The 21,100-nt window shown below is 33.8% G+C and overlaps 4 protein-coding genes across 5 annotated transcripts; all 4 read left to right on the top strand.

Moving 5' to 3' along the window:
* The first annotated feature begins 497 nt into the window (after positions 1-497).
* Positions 498-3,549, top strand: LOC11438936 (vacuolar protein sorting-associated protein 29). Of its 2 annotated transcripts, none has more exons than XM_024777945.2 (4): positions 498-739; positions 1,649-1,820; positions 2,239-2,376; positions 2,995-3,549. In XM_024777945.2, exons 2-4 carry the CDS (start codon positions 1,689-1,691, stop codon positions 3,295-3,297), a joined length of 573 nt encoding a protein of 190 aa, XP_024633713.1. In that variant the 5' UTR covers positions 498-739; positions 1,649-1,688; the 3' UTR covers positions 3,298-3,549. The 2 variants fall into 2 exon arrangements, with proteins under 2 accessions (XP_024633713.1, XP_003601417.1); XM_003601369.4 differs by having other exon boundaries at positions 1,640-1,820.
* Positions 3,550-4,096: 547 nt separating this feature from the next.
* Positions 4,097-12,188, top strand: LOC11438935 (TMV resistance protein N). The gene is made up of 7 exons (XM_013605655.3): positions 4,097-4,231; positions 4,353-4,889; positions 5,603-6,701; positions 6,787-7,071; positions 7,163-8,143; positions 8,266-8,928; positions 11,742-12,188. Exons 2-7 carry the CDS (start codon positions 4,414-4,416, stop codon positions 12,057-12,059), a joined length of 3,822 nt encoding a protein of 1,273 aa, XP_013461109.1. The 5' UTR covers positions 4,097-4,231; positions 4,353-4,413; the 3' UTR covers positions 12,060-12,188.
* Positions 12,189-12,279: 91 nt separating this feature from the next.
* On the top strand, positions 12,280-15,409 carry LOC112420349 (TMV resistance protein N). Its single transcript, XM_024779232.2, has 5 exons — positions 12,280-13,416; positions 13,499-14,016; positions 14,385-14,649; positions 14,792-15,076; positions 15,172-15,409. The coding sequence occupies exons 2-5, from the start codon at positions 13,541-13,543 to the stop codon at positions 15,355-15,357; spliced, it is 1,212 nt and encodes a 403-aa protein (XP_024635000.1). The 5' UTR covers positions 12,280-13,416; positions 13,499-13,540; the 3' UTR covers positions 15,358-15,409.
* Positions 15,410-15,865: 456 nt separating this feature from the next.
* On the top strand, positions 15,866-18,755 carry LOC11430194 (TMV resistance protein N). Its single transcript, XM_024779234.2, has 3 exons — positions 15,866-16,702; positions 16,824-17,516; positions 18,319-18,755. Exons 1-2 carry the CDS (start codon positions 15,895-15,897, stop codon positions 16,829-16,831), a joined length of 816 nt encoding a protein of 271 aa, XP_024635002.2. The 5' UTR covers positions 15,866-15,894; the 3' UTR covers positions 16,832-17,516; positions 18,319-18,755.
* The last annotated feature ends 2,345 nt before the right edge of the window (positions 18,756-21,100 follow it).

Genomic DNA, 21,100 nt, shown 5'->3' with positions numbered 1-21,100 from the left:
AACTCATTGAACATAATTCTTGATCTGAGCTGAATCTCAAGAGATGATAGGAATATTTGCATTGCAGTTGACGATGTTGGTGAAGGTTCTGTAACAGGGTGGTATACATGCAAATAATCTGAACCATAAGTTGAGTTGTGGTTGAGTGATGCATAATGAATGTACATTGTGATTTTGGAGAGAAATTCTCTTATATAACAAATGTCTTGGGATGATATTAACACACTACGAACTTGATTCTTTAGATTGAGTCTATTTGATCGTGAGATAATGAAAATTTAAACTTTGAATTGTCAACAACTCCATACATACTTAAAATCTTTTTGTAATTATATTCCCTAATGAAATTTTGATTATTTTTCGTTTGTGAAAGCTTGGAATAGTTTAAAAAAAATTAAAATGTTGAAAAGTCATAATTTAACTCCATTGGTTGCACCTATATTTTAATATTTTTTTTTTTTAGGATATAAAGAAAGCTAAAGTGACAAACTTTTTTTAATTTAATTTTAAAAGTGACAATTTTTTTGTTTATTTCTCTTTCATTTTGGTTAAAAAAGTTAATTAATTTCTCAAAAATTAAGAATCATTTGACAAATCTGCTTGGAAATTAATTTTCCGTTTGATAATGATTCTTCTGTCTAACTAACTCCTGTCTTTTGATCCCGCTTCCCATTTCGCCGCCGCTGTCACCACTCATCGCCACCGTGGCGCGTAGTCTCCACAGCTTCACCTTCATCAGGTATCAGGTTCATTCTTTGGCGATTGAGTTTTTCTCTCTGATCGAATTTTATTATCATTTCAAACAAGATTCGATGCGATCGCCGAGCAAAAAAATTTCTATCATTTATTTTGTTAGTACGAGTTCTTACATAACCCGTTTCTTTCGATTTTGCGGATTCATCACACTTACTTTCACGATTCTTCAACTTCAATTTCGATTTTGTTTTGTCAGTGTTAATCTCTGCAACTCTAATTTTCACACTAAATGTCTATTATTATTATTCTATTTAATGTCAGTGTAATCTTTTTTACTCTGTCAGCAAATCACAATCAATCAAATGAATGTCTTAAAAAAAAAAATGAGGAGTGTTATTTGAACAACCATTTGGTTTGACAACTTATGGGACAACCATAATTTACAAAGAAAGAATATGTATTTGCACGAAAATCAAAGCAATAGAGAAATAAAGTAAATAATAATGTGATTATGAGAGAAAAAATTTCACAAAATGGATGTTCAAATATCATTTCTTTAAAAAAAAAAAAGTAGAGAAAATAAAAGATGCATGGTCGTTGTAAAATGGTTTTACATGAAAATCCAATGAACATCTTGTATTCCTTCAAATTACAATGATATTTTAAAATTAGTTGTATCATTGTATGACATGACATTGATGGTTTCTTATTAGATGATAGTGTAAAACTATTTTACACTGTCATTGTCCACTAAACTCTTAAAAATTATGATTAAAGTTAAACGTATTTTTATTTTTATGATTTGATGGTTATAATTGATTGACAGTGTAAAACAACTTTACACTAACAATGTTTACAAATTAAATATGCATAATTACGTAGATTTTGTTGGGCAATATTTGTATGCAAAGTCAGTAATACTATGTTGATGGGTGATATTTAGTTTCTTTAGGTTCTTTATCCGCCGAGCTTTCAGATTTTGATTGGTGAGGATGGTGCTGGTTTTGGCCCTAGGGGATTTGCATGTGCCTCACAGAGCAGCTGATCTCCCTGCAAAGTTCAAATCCATGCTTGTCCCTGGCAAGATCCAGCATATTATCTGCACTGGAAATTTATGCATTAAAGTATGTGTCATTTTCTGTCTTAAAGGAACAAGTTATACTGATCCAAGTTGATTGTTTCTGTGTTACTTATTTTGGAAATATATTACCTATGTTCCCTTGTTTATCGATTAATGCAAACATAGGGAAAATTTATTACAAACATAGGGAAAATTTCCTTTGTTTGTTCTTTGTTTAGTTGGGTTCTCTTTCAGTTATGCTTAATGCAATCAAACTTTAAGAGGGTTTCAAATATTTTCTTAAATGGTAAAGGGATTGGATGTCAAAGTGAAGATTCTATATAGTATTATTAAGATTGCATTTCTTTTTCGAGTTGTATCACGTGGAATCAGGTGAATTACATTTTTGGTATTTGGATTGGGTGAATATTTAAATTTAATGCCTGGGTTGCTAACCTAAATTTTATGTGAATTATGCTCAGGAAGTTCATGACTACTTGAAGACTCTCTGTCCAGACTTGCATATAACTCGTGGTGAATACGATGAAGAGACGAAATATCCAGAGACTAAAACACTAACCATTGGTCAATTTAAGCTTGGACTTTGCCATGGTCATCAGGTTTGATTCTTGTTTACCTCTGAAGTTATTTTACCACTTCATGTATAATACATATTTGCAAGCATGAACAATGTTGAGAGTCTCACATTAGATATAATACAGTCTGAAAAGGTGTTTATAAATGGAAGAGATTTCTCACATTACAAATTGATTTTGTGGGGTTGAGTTGGGTCAAACTCTAATTCTAAACCCAAGACAGTAATTGAGTATTTTACTGCCTATTAGTGGTTAATGTACTTTTCATTTTCTTGATCGAAGTTATAGACATAAGGCAACAGGAAAAACAAACTACAGGGAAGAATACGAAGTCATTCCTATAGTTTATCCTGAAACACCATGAACAGCTGAGTCTAGGTTGAATGATTTTTCTCATTGAAACCGTATACGTTGCCCATGTACGTGTTCAATTAGTGCCTCCTTCCCTCTCCATTGATGGTGTTTTTGATATTTTATCTGATGGATATATAAATTTAAATTTGTTTCCACTTAGCTGTCTTTTCACCAGTGATAAGGTTTTTAAGTAACTGCTTTGCTTTTCCTCTTAATTGAAGACCCAAATTTCTGCATCATTATGGATTGCTATGCTACGTGATGACAGTGTTCTTATTACTTTTGAAGGTTGTTCCATGGGGAGACCTAGATTCACTAGCAATGCTGCAGAGGCAGCTTGATGTAGACATCCTTGTGACAGGTCACACCCATCAGTTTACAGCATACAAACATGAGGGTGGTGTGGTTATAAATCCAGGTTCTGCAACTGGTGCCTATAGCAGCATCACATATGACGTGAACCCAAGTTTCGTCCTCATGGACATTGATGGTCTACGTGTTGTGGTCTATGTGTATGAACTAATTGATGGAGAGGTTAAGGTTGATAAGATAGATTTCAAGAAAACATCCTCAAACTCTTCTGCTCACTGAACTTGGTCTTTAGTCTAAAATTCTTGTTCTTTTGTATTTTACCTTCAAACTTTGTAAAGAGGTTCTGGTTTTAATTTCTATAGCTATACATTCATTTGAACAATTGTATTCTGGGCATATTATAGGTTTACAGGATTTATTTCATTTGACCAATTTGTCAACTGTGGAAAACATATATAGCTGATTAGATGTGACTTAATGTGACCGGTGAACTAGTATGTTGATTTTAACTTGTTCCTACGTTGGTTGTGACTCTAATTTCTTAGCAATATTGCCACCCAAAACTGTTGTATTAGCAGGAGAAGAATGTAGATACATATACCACTATCAAATTTTAAATTTATGAAATTCAAATTCAAAATTAGATGTAGAAGAACTCAGACGTTATATAGAGAAAACAAGTAAAATAGAAGAAGCTATTGCTTATTAATAATAAAAGTAAAGACTCAAAATAGAACTGTATATTTTGAATAAATTTGAAGCAAAGATAAATTAAATATTGGAATTTATAGTTTTACAATCATCAATAATTGTACTCCCGTACTTGTTAACATTATAGCAAGGCTTGTAGGCTGTAGACTGTAGTACTACAATACAAGTTCAAGATAAAATAACCCTCAGTTAAAAATCTGAAACTGAGGGAAGGTAAATGCCAAATTCTACTCCTTAAATCAACCCACGATTCTTTGTAGTGAACTTTCAATCATGTCTGTTATTTTAATGTTAACTTTTTCTTCCCAGTCAGGGTTTTAAAAGACCTAGGACTTAAATATATTAAGATTCTTGTTGTAGCTGACATTGATATAAGGAATGGCAATAAAAAAGTACACAACTTTGAAAAAAAAACATTTCTAACAAATAATACCATGCGGTGGTGTCCACGTGGAGACATTGATCCATTCTGAAGCTGAAAATCATATTTTCACTGGTACTGGTGAGCACTCTTGCTTTGACTCCAATTGTTGAGTCTCTACAAGTTCTATTTTTTGCATCTGAGTATAACTTTTTGAATAGCTTGTCCTTCATGTTTTTTATTTTTTATTTTTTATTTTCAGGTGCTTCAATCTAAAGCAGCACATCCTTTCATTTCCTGTAGTTGAATCTTAAATTATTTCAATGGAAGATTGTTCACAAAACTCAAAATGGAAGTATCATGTTTTCTTGAGTTTTAGGGGAGAAGACACGCGCTTAGGCTTCACCGATCACCTATATGCAGCCTTGGTGCGCAAGAGTATAATAACGTTCAGAGATGATGAAGAACTTGCAAGAGGTGAAGTCATCTCACAAAAACTACTCCTTGCAATTGAAGAATCTCTCTCAGCAGTTCTCATAATCTCCAAAAACTATGCGAACTCAGCTTGGTGTTTGGATGAGTTAGTCAAGATTCTTGAATCCAAACGTTTGTTAGGACAACAAGTGTTCCCAGTCTTCTATGGTGTAGATCCCTCCGATGTAAGGAATCAAAGGGGAAGTTTTGCCGAGGCTTTTAAGAAACATGAAGAGAAATTTAGTGAAAGCAAAGAGAAAGTGCAAAAGTGGAGAGATGCATTGAGAGAGGTTGCCAACTTGTCGGGGTGGGACTCCAAAGACCAGTAAGTGAATGGCTTTAATTTTCACTGGGTTTCAAACATCATGTATTGATAGAGCCTACTTGTCCAAAAACTATTGTAACCTAAGCACCGACACAAACACTAGACACGACATTGACACAGACATGTTGAAAACGGTGAAAAATAAAAAAAAAATGAATTAACTGAATGTAATCACATGTGCTGGTGACATGTTAGTGTCGAACAATGGACCCGTCTTCAATTAGAAATGTCGGTGCTACAAAGATTGTAACTAGCGTGTGTCTGTCCACTTTTCTAAGTCAATCATTTATAATTTGTCAAAAATAATAATAGAAGTTACAAAGTTCTATGCCCTTATATAGGAAGATACAATTATTTATATTGGAGAGAAAGTAACAAAATTGTCAATTAAATAGTCTAAATGAAGTCCCCGTGATCATAGTCAATTGGCAGGGACATTGCAATATGCAGGGGCTGGGGTTCGAACCCCGGATTCCCCATTTACCTTAATGGGTGAATTTCTAGCCACTAGGCTATTTGACAGAAAAAAAATAGTTTCAATAAAGGCTAAAATCAGAAGAAAAAATGACAACGCCAAAATTAGGTATCCCCTTTATATATAGGTAATAATATAGATAGGTGCAGATGTAAGCTGACCTTGCATATTAGTCTTTTCATTTTATATGATTTTAGTTTATGACTTGATCATATGTTATGGTTTCTGTTCTATGCAGACATGAAACTAAACTCATTGAAGAAGTTATTGCACAAGTATGGAAAAGACTAGAACTCAAGTTCCCATCCTATAATGATGGTCTGGTTGCAATTGATGTAAGATTGGAAGAACTATATTCAACTCTGAAGCTAGGACTGGAGGATGTTCATTTCATAGGGATATGGGGTATGGGCGGGATAGGAAAAACAACTCTTACTACAGCTCTCTTCAAAAAAATTAAAAGCCAATTTGATGTAAGTTGCTTCATTGCTAATGTCAGAGAGGTCTCTGGGGAAAGAAACCAATATCTCCAACAGTTACAAAATAAAATTCTTTCTCATCTGAACATAAAAGGAATGGTAATTGAAACATTAAGCCAAGGAAAGGACAGCTTGAGAAACCTTTTATCCAACAAAAAGGTTCTTCTTGTCCTTGATGATGTAAGTTCTAAAAGCCAACTTGAGAATTTGGCAGGAAGCCAAGAATGGTTTGGTCGAGGTAGTAGAATTATAGTCACAACTAGGGATAAGCACCTGTTGATATCGCATGATGTATTGTTTGAAATGTATGAGAGTAAAATTTTAAATAAAAGTGAATCCCTTCATCTTTTTTGTGAAAAAGCATTTAAAGAGGATGCACCTAAAGAGGGTTTTGTGGAGTTGTCTGAAAGTGTGGTTGAATATGCTCGAGGCCTTCCTTTGGCACTTGAAGTGTTGGGTTCTTTTCTCTGTGGAAGAAGTTTATCTGATTGGGAAGATGCTTTAATCAAGATTAAACAAGTTCCACATGATGATATCCTAAACAAACTTAGAATAAGCTATGACATGTTAGAAGATGAACACAAAACCATATTTCTAGATATTGCATGCTTTTTTAAGGGATGGTACAAACATAAAGTGATACAAATATTGGAAAGTTGCGGCCTTCATCCAACTGTTGGAATAAATGTTCTCATTGAAAAATCTTTACTAACTTTCGATGGAAGAGTTATATGGTTGCATGATATGCTTGAAGAAATGGCTAAAACTATAGTTATTCAAGAATCCCCTAATGATCCTGGTAGACGAAGTAGATTGTGGTCTCTGGAGGATATTGATCAAGTGCTGAAAAAAAACAAGGTAATTGCCAAATTTTAATGTTACAATACTTTTATCGCTTTCTTTGTAAACAGTCTTACCTATCTGATGATTTTTCGTTTATTAGGGAACTGAAATTGTGCAAGGTATAGTTTTGAAATCCTCACCGTCTACGCTGTATGAAGCACATTGGGACCCTGAGGCGTTCACAAAGATGGGAAATCTAAGGTTACTCATTATATTATGTGATTTGCATCTTTCCCTTGGTCTGAAATGTCTTTCTAGCTCACTAAAAGTGCTTGTATGGTGGGGATATCCACTGAATTCTCTACCAGTTGGGATTCAACTAGATGAGCTTGTACATTTACAAATGATCAATAGTAAAATTAAACAGTTGTGGAATGGAAATGAGGTAAGAATTTTCTGTTAAGAACCGTGGTGTAGCTTATAGTATTTTTCTTGGTTTTCAAATGCTAATTTGTTTCTTGGTTTTTTCCGTTCAGTATTATGGAAAGCTGAAAGTAATTGATTTGAGTAACTCCAAAGATTTACGTCAAACTCCAAATGTCTCTGGAATTCCGAATCTTGAAGAGCTGTATTTTAATGATTGTATAAAACTTGTTGAAGTTCACCAATCCATCAGACAACATAAAAAGCTTAGGATATTGAGCTTGATGGGATGTGTAGATCTGAAAATCTTTCCAAAGAAATTGGAAATGTTTTCCTTGAAGATGCTATTTCTTTCATACTGCTCAAACATTAAAAGACTTCCTGATTTTGGGAAAAATATGACATGCATTACAGAGCTTAACTTATTGAATTGTGAAAATCTTCTTTCCCTTCCAAACAGCATTTGTAACCTGAAGTCTCTCAGAATTCTCAACATATCAGGATGTTCTAAAATTTGTAACCTGCCAGATGGTATAAATCAAATTATGGCTTTGGAGGACATTGACTTGAGTAGAACTGCTATTAGAGATTTGGATCCATCCCTACTTCAGTTAGGAAATCTCAAAAGATTATCTTTAAGAAGCTGTCGTGATCCAGCTACCAATTCAAGCTGGAACTTTCATCTGCCTTTTGGCAAGAAGTTCAGCTTTTTCCCAGCTCAAACAACTAGCTTAACTTTGCCCCCTTTTCTATCGGGCCTTTCCTCATTAACTGAATTAGATTTAAGCGATTGCAATCTCACCGATAGTTCAATTCCTCACGATATTGATTGCTTATCATCATTGGAGAGACTAATCCTTAGTGGGAATAATTTTGTATGCCTGCCAACTCACTACATTTCTAATCTTTCAAAGCTTCGTTATCTTGAATTGGAAGATTGTCCACAGCTTCAATCTTTACCAATGCTTCAGCCTCAAGTACGCTTGTACGTAACAGATTCAGATGCAAGGGAAGCTTATGCATTGGATCCACAGAAGATATGGAAGCTGTTTGAATCAAGTGACAAGAAACTCTTACACTCATCTCTGTATCGTGTATGTACATCTACAAACTAAATAATTCTCACTTACAATATACACACGAAACCTATTATTATTTTAAAATGTATGCATGAATTTTATCTATTGCTGTTAACAAAAAACTTATATTATTACAGGTTCCTGACTTCCCTTATCCTATGTACTTCGAAATGCCATCGAGATTTGATAATCAGAATTTTTTTCCCTTGACCTCGTCATATGTGTCAAAACTTGATGCAATTGCATCAGTAAAAGTGGATATCCCAGATGATTGTCTTTTAAGTGACTGGTGGGGGGTGGCTGTATTTGTGGCCTTAGAAGCTGAAGGTTTTGTGGCCAGACACATGCGTTTGAGTTGGAACTTTGATACTCTGGGGCCTGAAGATGGCCCCTCCTTGTCACTGCTTACAGGTTCAACGGCAGCCAATGATTCTTACCTCTTCACACTGGTAGTGAGCGGCGACTTTATATATATTCAGAGACACCTTAGTGGGGACCCAAAGTTCATGCGGAAGCAATTCAGCAAGCACAGAAAGCCAGAGTTAAGCGAAAACAGTTCATTGCGTTTTGAAGTACAAGTGGAAGGGTGCAAGATAAGGAAGTGTGGGTGGCGTATGTTGCGCAAGGAAGATTATCTTGAAGACTTGAAAATGCTGAACAGTAGTGGACTTGTTGTAGCACATTCCGATTCCGGGCATTCAGCTGGTATGAACCAATCATCTGAGGTTGAATCCAAGGTGAAGGAAACTACTGCTTTGGATGTGCAGAACATAGAAAGGTCCAATGAGAACTTCTCTTTGGTAAGTCCTCTTCTAGTAATTGCATGAAATACCTAAAAAATTTTACTGATACTCTCCATGCAACTTGATTTATCCAAATTCATTTTACACATCTTTTTTTAAACTCTACATCATTTATTCCATCTCATTGTTTTCAGAACATATAGAGCCTCTTTGAAATAGTTTTTGTTTTCAGTTTTTGAAATATACAAGTCCTCTTCTCACAATAGTTATCCTTTTACATGTTTTAGTTTTAGTCCCCAAAACTAAAAAATTCAAAACAGTTTCAAAAACTGTTATTTTAAAAAATAGTTTAGCAAAAAAGTTTTTAATTTTCAAATTTTTAAAAACTAAAAAAGTGTTTTTGGGAAGTTTTTAATGTCAACTTTTTTCTTTTCTAGTTAATTTGAAAGTGTTATGCTCATGAGAGCACATCATATATATACTCCATCCGGACTCCATTATAAGCAAAAATAACTAATTACACATAGATTAAGATAAATAGTTAACCTCGTTTAATTTTCTTGATGTAATTAAAAAAATAATTGCATTTCCTACACTAGCCTTTATTTTCATTTAATTTTGTACGAGTATTTGTTTTGTTGAACGATATTTTGAGAATAATAGAATTAAATAGGGTGAAGTTAGTTAAATTTTATTTATAATTTGGTTCATCAAATATAACTACTTTTTTGCTTATATTTAAGTCAAGAGTAGTAACTTCAAATGGTCAAGATGACAACAGTCAATATCAACAGCCAATAAAACAGTCAATAAAAAAAATTAAGCTTCATATTGTAGATTTGAGAGTATTATATCAAGAATGGAGAAGTTAAAATGAAAAACTACGGTGGCGACTATAATTGGAAAGACAATAGTTTAACCTAAGATAGTTTAAGCATGTGATCAGAAGAACGTAAAAACTTTTGTGAGAAGGATAGACGACGACAACAACAGAAACCAAGCTTTGCAGACCAAATTATTTAAAATGTTTTAGATTTGCTTAATCTGTCATTAGAAGTGATCTATAAATCATTATCATATTGTCATGTGATCCATATACACAGAAAAATTTCACATACTGAAAAAACCCGTAGCTGTTGTTGTTATGTTCAAGCAAACAACTGAAATGAAAAATATAACCTATTTAGATTTTAATGAACTAATTGCAATTGTCGTATATTCAAAATATAAAATACAAGGATTCAAATGCATATATATATATATATATATATATATATATATATATATATATATATATATATATATATATTTTAAAAATTTGTTGGTCTAACCTCAGGGTGCCTAAATTAGATGATGACTTCAAGTGGGTCTCATGAAATGTACTGCCTAAAACACTAAGACTATTACTTTTCTCACCCTGCTGCCTCCTCGCGCGCCCTGCAAAATTTACTAAAATACCCCTGATTCGGATTATATAATCCGGATCAAATTGTTAGTGATTTCCGGATTTCTGTGTCTTTCTTTGATGTCAAGGGTCTCTGTTGACCGTTATATGAACCCCACACAAGCTGTAATGTATTGCAATTGCACGGTTCCTATGAACGGTCAACAATGACCATGACACCATGGACACCCGTAAAAAACTAAAAACATTTGAAGAAAATGTAAGAAAAGAGGTGAAGTGAAGAATGAAGGTATTTGTTGAAGATGGAAGCCTATTTATAACCTAAAACAAGTCCTAGGTCATTAATACAGTCAATGAAAACGTGTTAGTGGTTGTTGTAACCGTCCAAACCCACATTAATGACTCTGAATCTTTCCGGATTTTACATTCCAGAACGCCCTTATCCCTACGGGAAGTGTCAACTTTTCTCTCATTCACCATTATCGCATTAATTCAGAAAATATATTCCGGAAAACAGATGTGCATTCCGGATTTTATATTCCGGAATGCATCAGTCATGGCCGGTGATTTTCAAACCCCACCATTTCTCACACCATCCTCTCCCACTCTCTCCTCCTCCTCTTCCTTCTACAACCATGGTTTTCCATCGTTGGCCTTTCATAGATAAGAGCCTCGTTGAAAACTTTCAGGGTTTGTATGAACGGTCAATGAGGATGGAACTTCGCTGCAACGAAGCGCGGTTCATCTGAGGGTCATGTGGGTCAGTGTGGTTCTTAGCTTGGCTTGCCTGAGCTTAAGTTTGAGCACCCCCCCACCTCCCTCAGGGGCATTGTTCTCTTCTTCCCGCCCTCCTCCTCCCTCCTCCTCCGGTTTTCATCCAATAGGCAAACCACTGGTATGTCCCATCACATACCAGTGGCTAGGCTCTTAGGAGATTAGAATTAGGCTCATAGGAGATTAGAAATAGATTTAAGATCTTATTTAATAAGCTTAAAAAGCTTGAAAATTATTGTAATGCATTGTTCATATATTAATAAAATGAGTTGTTTTTATGTTTGTGTCTTTTTATTTCTGTTTTTTATTTTATTTTACGAATTTTGAAGATTAAAATTGCAAAACTTCTGGTAAAACATTATTCCGGATTTTCAAATCTGGAAACATCTGCAAAATTCTAACAATATCATCCGGAAAACGAAATCCGGACCAGAGGTAAAATTGAAAAAAAATAGGGCGCGCGAGGAAAGGCATAAGGTGAGAAAAGTAATAGTCAAACACTAATGCTTCATGTAGCTTTTAAATTATGAGGAAAACTTATTTTTGGTCCCAAATGTTTTTATTTATACACATTTATTTTCTGTGACAATGTTCATGCTTCATGTAGCTCTTAAATTATCCAAAATAAAAGACCTTTTTACTCTTACTATTTTTCAATCTCAACCTGTTTACCATTGCTCTTATCTTGAAGGGGAAAATGCTTCACAATATTAGACAAGGACTTGGTGTAAGTATGCTAGCTTTGATATCAATGATGGTTGGGGCTACAATATTCCATTCGCCTGTGAATGGTTTGCGCTTCAAAAAGTCTGCCCCAACAAATGAGACCGTAACTAATAAACTATTCAAATCACAATGGATTTCCTCCAATGATATTGTACTTAAGGTCAATACGCCGCAATTGCCAGACAATCCTCGTAACAGAAAAGTGAGCCAGAGGTTGTCATTTCCAATATACCAGCCACCAAGGAGGTTGAGTTTCTCTCAGAGCCACTTTTGTTTAACTTGACTAGAAAGAAACATTCTTCTTTTTGACTGACAATTTTGTTCTTTTTTGTAATTTATATTTCATTTTTTCCATTCATTCTAATGGGGATTTGTAATAAATCTTATTTTATCATTATTTTCTTTCTAAAAACATAGTTTTGACAGGAACTTCACAATAGTTAAAATTACCAAAATTTTAAGAATGGAACAAAAAGAAAAGAAATTCAGAACAATACAAATATATTGATGTCGATGTAACTGTAACTGATATGACATTAATGCCATAAGATGAGATGCAAAAGACTAATGCTAACCCTATTAGGTGCATATTGGGTCAAGAAATTGATGACTCCATTTATGAGAGATGGACAAAGATGAGATTGGTGGGATCTCTGCTTGAATATAATTTCAACCATGAGTCCCACCAATCTCATATTTGTGTCTTTCTCTCTACAAATGAAATCCTCCATTTCTTTTGAGAAATGAAGAGGATCCCAACACATATTTATAATTCACTCATCGTGTCTAATCTCAAACTACCAAATTACTTGAGATAACTTTTGTTGCGAACATGGCTTAGGATACAAGAAAAGAACCTATCACTGTATTTCTAAATTAGTCTTGAACTAGTTAGATTGAGATTTATGTGTTGTGTGGTTGTAATACTGTTTATTTATTTATTTTATTAGACTAAAAATTAAAATGATATGTTAAATTAAACAATTGATGCATATTTCAAATAGAAGCAATATGATTAAGATGGTAATGGTATTTTAAAGTAGAAATATGGTAGCCATTTATTTTTATGCTTTTGATGGCATCGTTGTGTTCATTTTTTATTTTATTTTTTTTTAATTCCTTTTCTCCTTTTGCCTTGCATGCACAATTGTTGTTATAGATTTTAATCTGAGTTTTGTTGGATGTGTTCCTCAATTAAACTCCAAATGAGGTTTGTCTCTTCATTGGAGATGTTATTTCATGTCTTTATTCCATTACTTATAAGGGCGAACTAAATTAGTCACATGTCAACTAAAATGGGGTGGTCCAAGTGATAAACAACTTGGTTAACTTAAACATGTGATCAGGAGGAGTGTCTTAAGCATGTGATTACAAATGCCAATATCTAGTTTGGCTAAACTCACGAATCTCTATGTCCTTTTAAATATGTCTATTATTATTCTAATGTCAATTATCTTTTTCTTGTCAAGTTCTTACTAGACCAAGAATTTTATAGATATATTAATTATAATGAGTGACTGAAAAACTACTCCCAGTGTGGAAAACTTACACATATTCATCTCTCGAGACGTTGATTCATTCTGAAGCCGAAAATCATCTTTAGCCTGATACTGGTGACCACTATTGCTTTCTCTACAAAGGTTGGGTCTCTGCAACTTCAATCTTCTGAACTTGATCTGTGTAACTTTTTGAATAACTAGGCCTTATTGTTTTTACTTTCAGGTGCTTCAATCTTATAAACTAGCACATTGTTATTCAGTTTCAATGGAAGATTTTTCACAAAACTCAAAATGGAAGTATCATGTTTTCTTGAGTTTTAGGGGAGAAGACACGCGCTTAGGCTTCACCGATCACCTATATGCATCCTTGGTGCGCAAGAGTATAATAACGTTCAGAGATGATGAAGAACTTGCAAGAGGTGAAGTCATCTCACAAAAACTCCTCCATGCAATCGAAGAATCTCTCTCAGCAATTGTTATAATCTCTAAAAACTATGCTGACTCAGCTTGGTGTTTGGATGAGTTAGTCAAGATTCTCGAATCCAAACGGTTGTTGGGACAACAGGTGTTCCCAATCTTCTACGGTGTAGATCCCTCTGATGTAAGGAATCAAAGGGGAAGTTTTGCTGAGGCTTTTAAGAAACATGAAGAAAAATTTAGTGAAAGCAAAGAGAAGGTGCAAAGGTGGAGAGATGCATTGAGAGAGGTTGCCAATTTCTCAGGGTGGGACTCTAAGGATCAGTAAGTGCATGCCTTTAAATTTTGCTTGGGCTGTAAACATCATATATTGACAGAACCTAGAATATTTTAACTAGTACATGGCTGATCACTTTTCTCGATCTATCATTTATAATTTTTCAAACATATAATAGAAGTCAAAAAATTATATGTAGCCATTTAGAAAAATTCAGTTATTTAATTGAGGATAAAATGATAAAATTGTAAATTGAATAGTTGAAAGGAAGGGTAAAATCGTAAGAAAAAATGACTAAACCAAAACTCGGTATCCCCTTTATATATAGGTATAGATGTAAGCTGACCTTGTACAAATTAGGTATAAGATTTTAGTTTATGACTTGATCATATGTTATGGTTTCTGTTCTATGCAGACATGAAACTAAACTCATTGAAGAAGTTATTGCACAAGTATGGAAAAGACTAGAACTCAAGTTCCCATCCTATAATGATGGTCTGGTTGCAATTGATGTAAGATTGGAAGAACTATATTCAACTCTGAAGCTAGGACTGGAGGATGTTCATTTCATAGGGATATGGGGTATGGGCGGGATAGGAAAAACAACTCTTACTACAGCTCTCTTCAAAAAAATTAAAAGCCAATTTGATGTAAGTTGCTTCATTACCAATGTCAGAGAGGTAATTGCCAAATTTAATGTTACAATACTTTTACACATTCCTTGTATATAGTCTTACCTATCTTGTTGGCAATCCTTATTATATAAATAAATGAAAGTCTTCAATTTATACTTTATATTTATTGACGATTATTGTTTATTAGGGAACTGAACTTGTGCAAGGTATAGTTTTGAAATCATCGCCATCTACGCTGTATGAAGCACATTGGGACCCTGAGGCGTTCTCAAAGATGGGTAATCTTAGGTTACTCATTATATTATGTGATTTGCATCTTTCCCTTGGTCTGAAATGTCTTTCTAGCTCACTAAAAGTGCCTGTATGGTGGGGATATCCACTGAATTCTCTACCAGTTGGGGTTCAACTAGATGAGCTTGTAAATTTACAAATGATCAACAGTAAAGTTAAACAGTTGTGGAATGGAAATAAGGTGAGAATTTTCCGTTAAGATCCTTCATATAATTTATAGTATTGACACAGGATTTTCAAATGCTAATCTGTTTCTTGTTTTTTTCTTCTTCTCAGTATTATGGAAAGCTGAAAGTAATTGATTTGAGTAACTCTAAAGATTTACGTCAAACTCCAAATGTCTCTGGAATTCCAAATCTTGAAGAGCTGTATCTTAATGATTGTACAAAACTTGTTGAAGTTCACCAATCCATCAGACAACATAAAAAACTTAGAGTGTGTTTGGATGGGGGAATGTTTTGAGGGAATGTATTGTTTTGAGGGAATTCAAATACTTTGGGGTGAATTCCATTGTTCGGATAATAATTTGAAGCATTTTCAAAATGATGGAAATTTATGAAGTATTTTGTTCAAGTTAAATTTAGAGAATTTCAAATGACACCTAAAAACTAAGAATTTCAAATTTCTTCATTGTTGTTATTTTTAATATTTTGCATTTTGGTCCTCAAATTTTCCAAAAATTTCAAATTGACCCCAATAAATTTCCAAAAAATTGCAAATTGGTCCCTCAAATTTTTCAAAGATTATAATTTGACCCCTCAATTTTTTGAAATTTACATTTTGACCCCTAATTTCAATTTTCAAATTTGGCCTAAAAAAATTAAAATTTATAAAAGTTGCCCAAAAATGATGACAATGAATTTTTTTATTACTTCATCCAAACAAAAAAATTGAGAAATGAAAGTAATTTAATTGAATCATTTAAATTGTCTAGAATTCTAAATTCTTTAAAATTTCTCAATTACCTCATCCAAACACACTCTTAGGATATTGAGCTTGATGGGTTGTGTTGATTTGAAAATCTTTCCAAAGAAATTGGAAATGTTTTCCTTGAAGATGCTCTTTCTTTCTGACTGCTCAAACATTAAAAGACTTCCCAATTTTGGGAAAAATATGACATGCATTACGGAGCTTAACTTATTGAATTGCAAAAATCTTATATCCCTTCCAAACAGCATTAGTAACTTGAAGTCTCTCAGAATTCTCAACATATCAGGATGTTCTAAAATTTGTAACCTGCCAGATGGTATAAATCAAATTATGGCTTTGGAGGACATTGACTTGAGTAGAACTGCTATTAGAGATTTGGATCCATCCCTACTTCAGTTAGGAAATCTCAAAAGATTATCTTTAAGAAGCTGTCGTGATCCAGCTACCAATTCAAGCTGGAACTTTCATCTGCCTTTTGGCAAGAAGTTCAGCTTTTTCCCAGCTCAAACAACTAACTTAACTTTGCCCCCTTTTCTATCGGGCCTTTCCTCATTAACTGAATTAGATTTAAGCGATTGCAATCTCACCGATAGTTCAATTCCTCACGATATTGATTGCTTATCGTCATTGGAGAGACTAATCCTTAGTGGGAATAATTTTGTATGCCTACCCACTCACCACCTCGCTAATCTTTCAAAGCTTCATTATCTTGAATTAGAAGATTTCCCACAACTTCAATCTTTACCTATTCTTCCACCTCATGTACGCATGTATGTAACAGATTCAGATGCTAAGGAAGCTAATGCAGTAGATCCACAAAAGATATGGAAGGTGTTTGAATCAAGTGAAAAAGAATTCTTAGTCACCTGTACCTCAAGTATGTGCATCTGCAAATTATAAATTTTTACCTACATTACACACACAAAGCCACCTATTTTTTTATTTTTTTATAATGTATTCATGGATTTCATCTTTTGTTTTTACCTACATTATTACAGAGGTTTGATTTCCTCTATCCTATGTACTTCAAAATCCCATCAAGATTTGATAATCAGAATTTTTTTCCCTTGAGCTCGTCATATGTGTCAAAACTTGATTCAGTTGCATTAGTAACAGTGGACATCCCTGATGATTGTCTTTCAAGTGACTGGTGGGGTGTGGCTGTATTTGTGGCCTTAGAAGCTGAAGTTCCACAGGATTCCAAGGAAGCTACTAAAGGTTTTCTTCTCAGATTCATGCGCTTGTATTGGAACTTCGATACTCTAGGACCTGAAGATGGCCCCTCCTTATCACTGTCTGCAGGTTCAACAGCATATAATGATCTTTACCTCATCACAATGGTAGTGAGCGGTGATTTTATATACATACGGAGACACCGAAGAGGCGACCGGAAGTCCATGCAGGAATCCTTCAGCAAGCATAGAAAGCCAGAGTTCACGGAAAACAGTTCACTGCGTTTCGAAATGCGAGTGACAGGGTGCAAGATAAGAAAATGTGGGTGGCGTATGTTGCGCAAGGAAGAGTATCTTGAAGACTTGCAAATGCTGAATAGTAGTGGACTTGTTGTAGCACCTTCCAATTCTGGGCATTCAGCTGGTATGGAAAAATCATCTGTGGATGAATCCAATGGGAAGGATACTACTGCTTTGGATGTGCTGAACATAGAAAGGTCTAATGAGAACTTTTCTTTGGTAAGTCACCTTCTAATAATAGCATGAAATGACCTCATAATTTTAAAACTCATTTTATACTTCTTTTTTCACCTTGTGTTATTAATCACATCTCACAATGTTTTCACAATAATTGATGACACCTTTTTATTTTCTAGTTAATTACCCTTGAAAGTATTATGCTTCATACTGTAAAGTGAGAATATTATAATAAAAATGAAGTTGTGAAATAAAAAAATTAAGGTGACAACTATTATTGGAAAGACGATAGTGTCACCTAAGATAATTTAAGCAAAACGTTTTTTGAAGGACAGACAATACTATGAATAATCCAATTGCTAGAGACTGAAAAGGGTCCAAAATCTAATGTAGAACAAATTTGTAAAAATGATTTAAATTTACTTAAGCTGTCATTACCCTTACTTCATAAATGAAAATTATATTGCCAAGTGATTTATATATATGGAAAATGTCATATATATACTGAAAAAAACTTTAACTGCTGATGTTATGGTCAAATTAACAACTAGCATGATATAATCTATTTTGATTGTAATGTCCTAATTGTACTATATTCAAATGTCTATTTATTTCGATTTGTTGTACCTAAATTAGACGATGACCTGAAAAGCGGGTCTTGTAAATTATAACGAAATCAATTCTCATTCATTTCTGTGGCCTCGTATTATCCAAAAGAAAAAACATTAAATCTCTGGAAATTTTCTTAAAAAGGTTAAATTGTTCTTAATATTTTTGGTTCACCATTATTGGACTTTAATTACATAACAATCTTAACTTTTCTATCGCTATTCTTATATTTCAGGGGAAAATATTCCACAATATCAGGAAAGGACTAGGTTTAAGTGTGCTAGCTTTGATATCAGTGATGGTTGGGGTTACAGTATTCCGTTCGCCTATGCATGATTTGCGCTTCAAAAAGCCCACCACAACAATTGAGACGATAACAAATACAATATTAAAATCACATTGGATTTCGTCCAATGATATTGTACTCAAGGTCAATACACTGCAGTTGCAACACATTCATCGTAACAGAAATGTGAGGCAGCGGTTGCCATGTCCAACATACCAACCACCAAGGAGGTTGAGTTTATCTCAAAACCACTTTTGTTTAACTAGATGAGAGACATTCTGCTGTTTACCAATTTTATTCTTATTTGTATTTTATACAATATTTCATTTTTTTTTCTTTCATTCTAATGGGGATTTGTAATAATGTTTGAGATTTCTCTCAAAACCACTTTCTTTCATTTTTGCCTTAAACTAGTTAGTTTGAGATTTCTGTGTTATGTGGTTGTAATAATGTTTGCTTATTTATTCTATCAGACTAAAAATTAAAATGCTACATTACACGTTATAATTTTAACAATTAATCCATTTCTCAATTAGAAGCAATATTAATAGTATTTTAAAGTAGAAATATGGTGGCCATATTTATTTATGTGAAAAGAAATATATTATTGAAAAACATATAAGAAATCATATGCAAGATTAGAGGAATAATTTTTTCATATTTTATTTTTACAGTCCAAGACTGTTTTTATAGGAAAAGGAATTACAATAAACATAATGACAAATAATGTCTTATCATGACTAATAATGACATAATATATTCTAATAATGATCAATAATATCCTCTGACTTTTCTACATATATCTTTTAAAATTGATAGGAGGTACTATTAGAAGATATGTTCTGAACTTGACAAATCAAAATCAGAGTTGAACATTGTGTTTATGGTTTTTATTCCTTTCCACTTTTGCATTGCATGCATTATTGTTGCTTATAGATGATTTTAATCTGGGTTTTGTTGGAAGTGTTTCTCCTTCAGCATGTGATCAGTACTAGTAGTATCTTCAAAGTTTATGTACTCAGACCATAATGCAACCACTTGATTGCAAATGCCAATGTCTAGTCCGTGGCTCAACTCACGAATCTGTATGAACTTTAAAATATGACTAGTATTATTCTAATGTCAATTATCTTTTTCTTGTCAAGTTTTTATAAGACCTAGGATTTTTGTTAGATATATTAATTGCAATAAGGAGTGACTAAAAAATTACTCCCAATGTGGACACTGTTACACATATTCATCTCTCGAGACATTGAACTACTCAGAAGCTGAAAATCTTTTCACTGATATCGGTGATCACTCTTGCTTTCTCCGCAAAGGTTGGATTTCTGCAACTTCAATCTTTTGCATCTGATCAGTATAACTTGTTGAATAACCAGGCCTTATTATTTTTTACTTTCAGGTGCTTCGATTTTAAACTAGCACATTATTGTTCAGTTTCAATGGAGGATTGGTCACAAAACTCAAAATGGAAGTATCATGTTTTCTTGAGTTTTAGAGGAGAAGACACGCGCTCAGGCTTCTCCGATCACCTATATGCATCCTTGGTGCGTAAGAGTATAATAACTTTCAGAGATGATGAAGAACTTGCAAGAGGTGATGTCATCTCACAAAAACTCCTTCGTGCAATTGAAGAATCTCTCTCAGCAATTGTCATAATCCCCAAAAACTATGCTAACTCTACTTGTTGTTTGGATGAGTTAGTCAAGATTCTCGAATCCAAACGTTTGTTAGGACATCAAGTTTTCCCAATCTTCTATGGCGTCAATCTCTCCGATGTAAGGAATCAAAGGGGAATTTTGCTGAAGCTTTTAGAAAAAACATGAAGAAAAATTCACTGAGAGTAAAGGGAAGATACAAAAGTGGAGGTATGCATTGAGAGAGGTTGCCAACTTGTCAGGCTGGGACTCTAAGGATCAGTAAGTGCATGCCTTTAATTGTATTGTGGTCTCCAGAGGATATTGAGGAGGTGTTGAGAAAAAATAAGGTAATTCCTAATTCCAATATTACATCACTTTTGTTGTATTGCATTAACTGTATCTCATGATACCTATTTGAAATTTATCGTTTAATAGGGAACAGAACTTGTTCAAGGTATCGTTTTGAAGTCATCACCATCTATGTCATTTGAAGTGCAGTGGAACCCCGACGCCTTGTCAAAGTTGTGTAATCTTAGGCTACTCATTATATCATGTGATTTGCATCTTTCACTTGGTCTGAAATGTCTTTCCAGCTCACTAAGATTAGTTGTATGGTGGGAATATCCAATGAATACCCTACCACTTAGAGTTCAACTGGATAAGCTTGTTCACTTACAAAAGGTCAATAGTAAAGTCAATAAACTGTCGAATGGAACTCATGTAAGAAGCTTCAAATAAGAGTTTCATAACTTATCTATTTATCCTTTGTCTTGTTCAGTATTTTGGAAAGCTGAACCAAAAATCTATGTCAAACTCCAAATATATCTGGAGTTCATACCTGGAAGACCTGTATCTTAATGGCTGTACAGAACTTGTTGACTTCACCAATCTATTAAAGATCACAAAATTCTTGAGATATTGAGCTTGATAGGGTGTGTAAATCTTAAACGCTTTCCAAGGACATTGGAAATGGATTCCTTGAAAATGCTCATTCTATCTGACTGCTCAAACGTTTCTAGACTTCCGGAATTTGGGAAAACTATGACAAACATGTCAGTCCTTAATTTAATGCATTACAAAAATATTGTATG

Source organism: Medicago truncatula, chromosome 3 (assembly GCF_003473485.1).
Source record: "Medicago truncatula cultivar Jemalong A17 chromosome 3, MtrunA17r5.0-ANR, whole genome shotgun sequence".
NCBI lineage: Eukaryota > Viridiplantae > Streptophyta > Magnoliopsida > Fabales > Fabaceae > Medicago > Medicago truncatula.
Note: the sequence above shows the minus strand (reverse complement) of the source record. Positions and strands in the feature narration are given on the sequence as shown.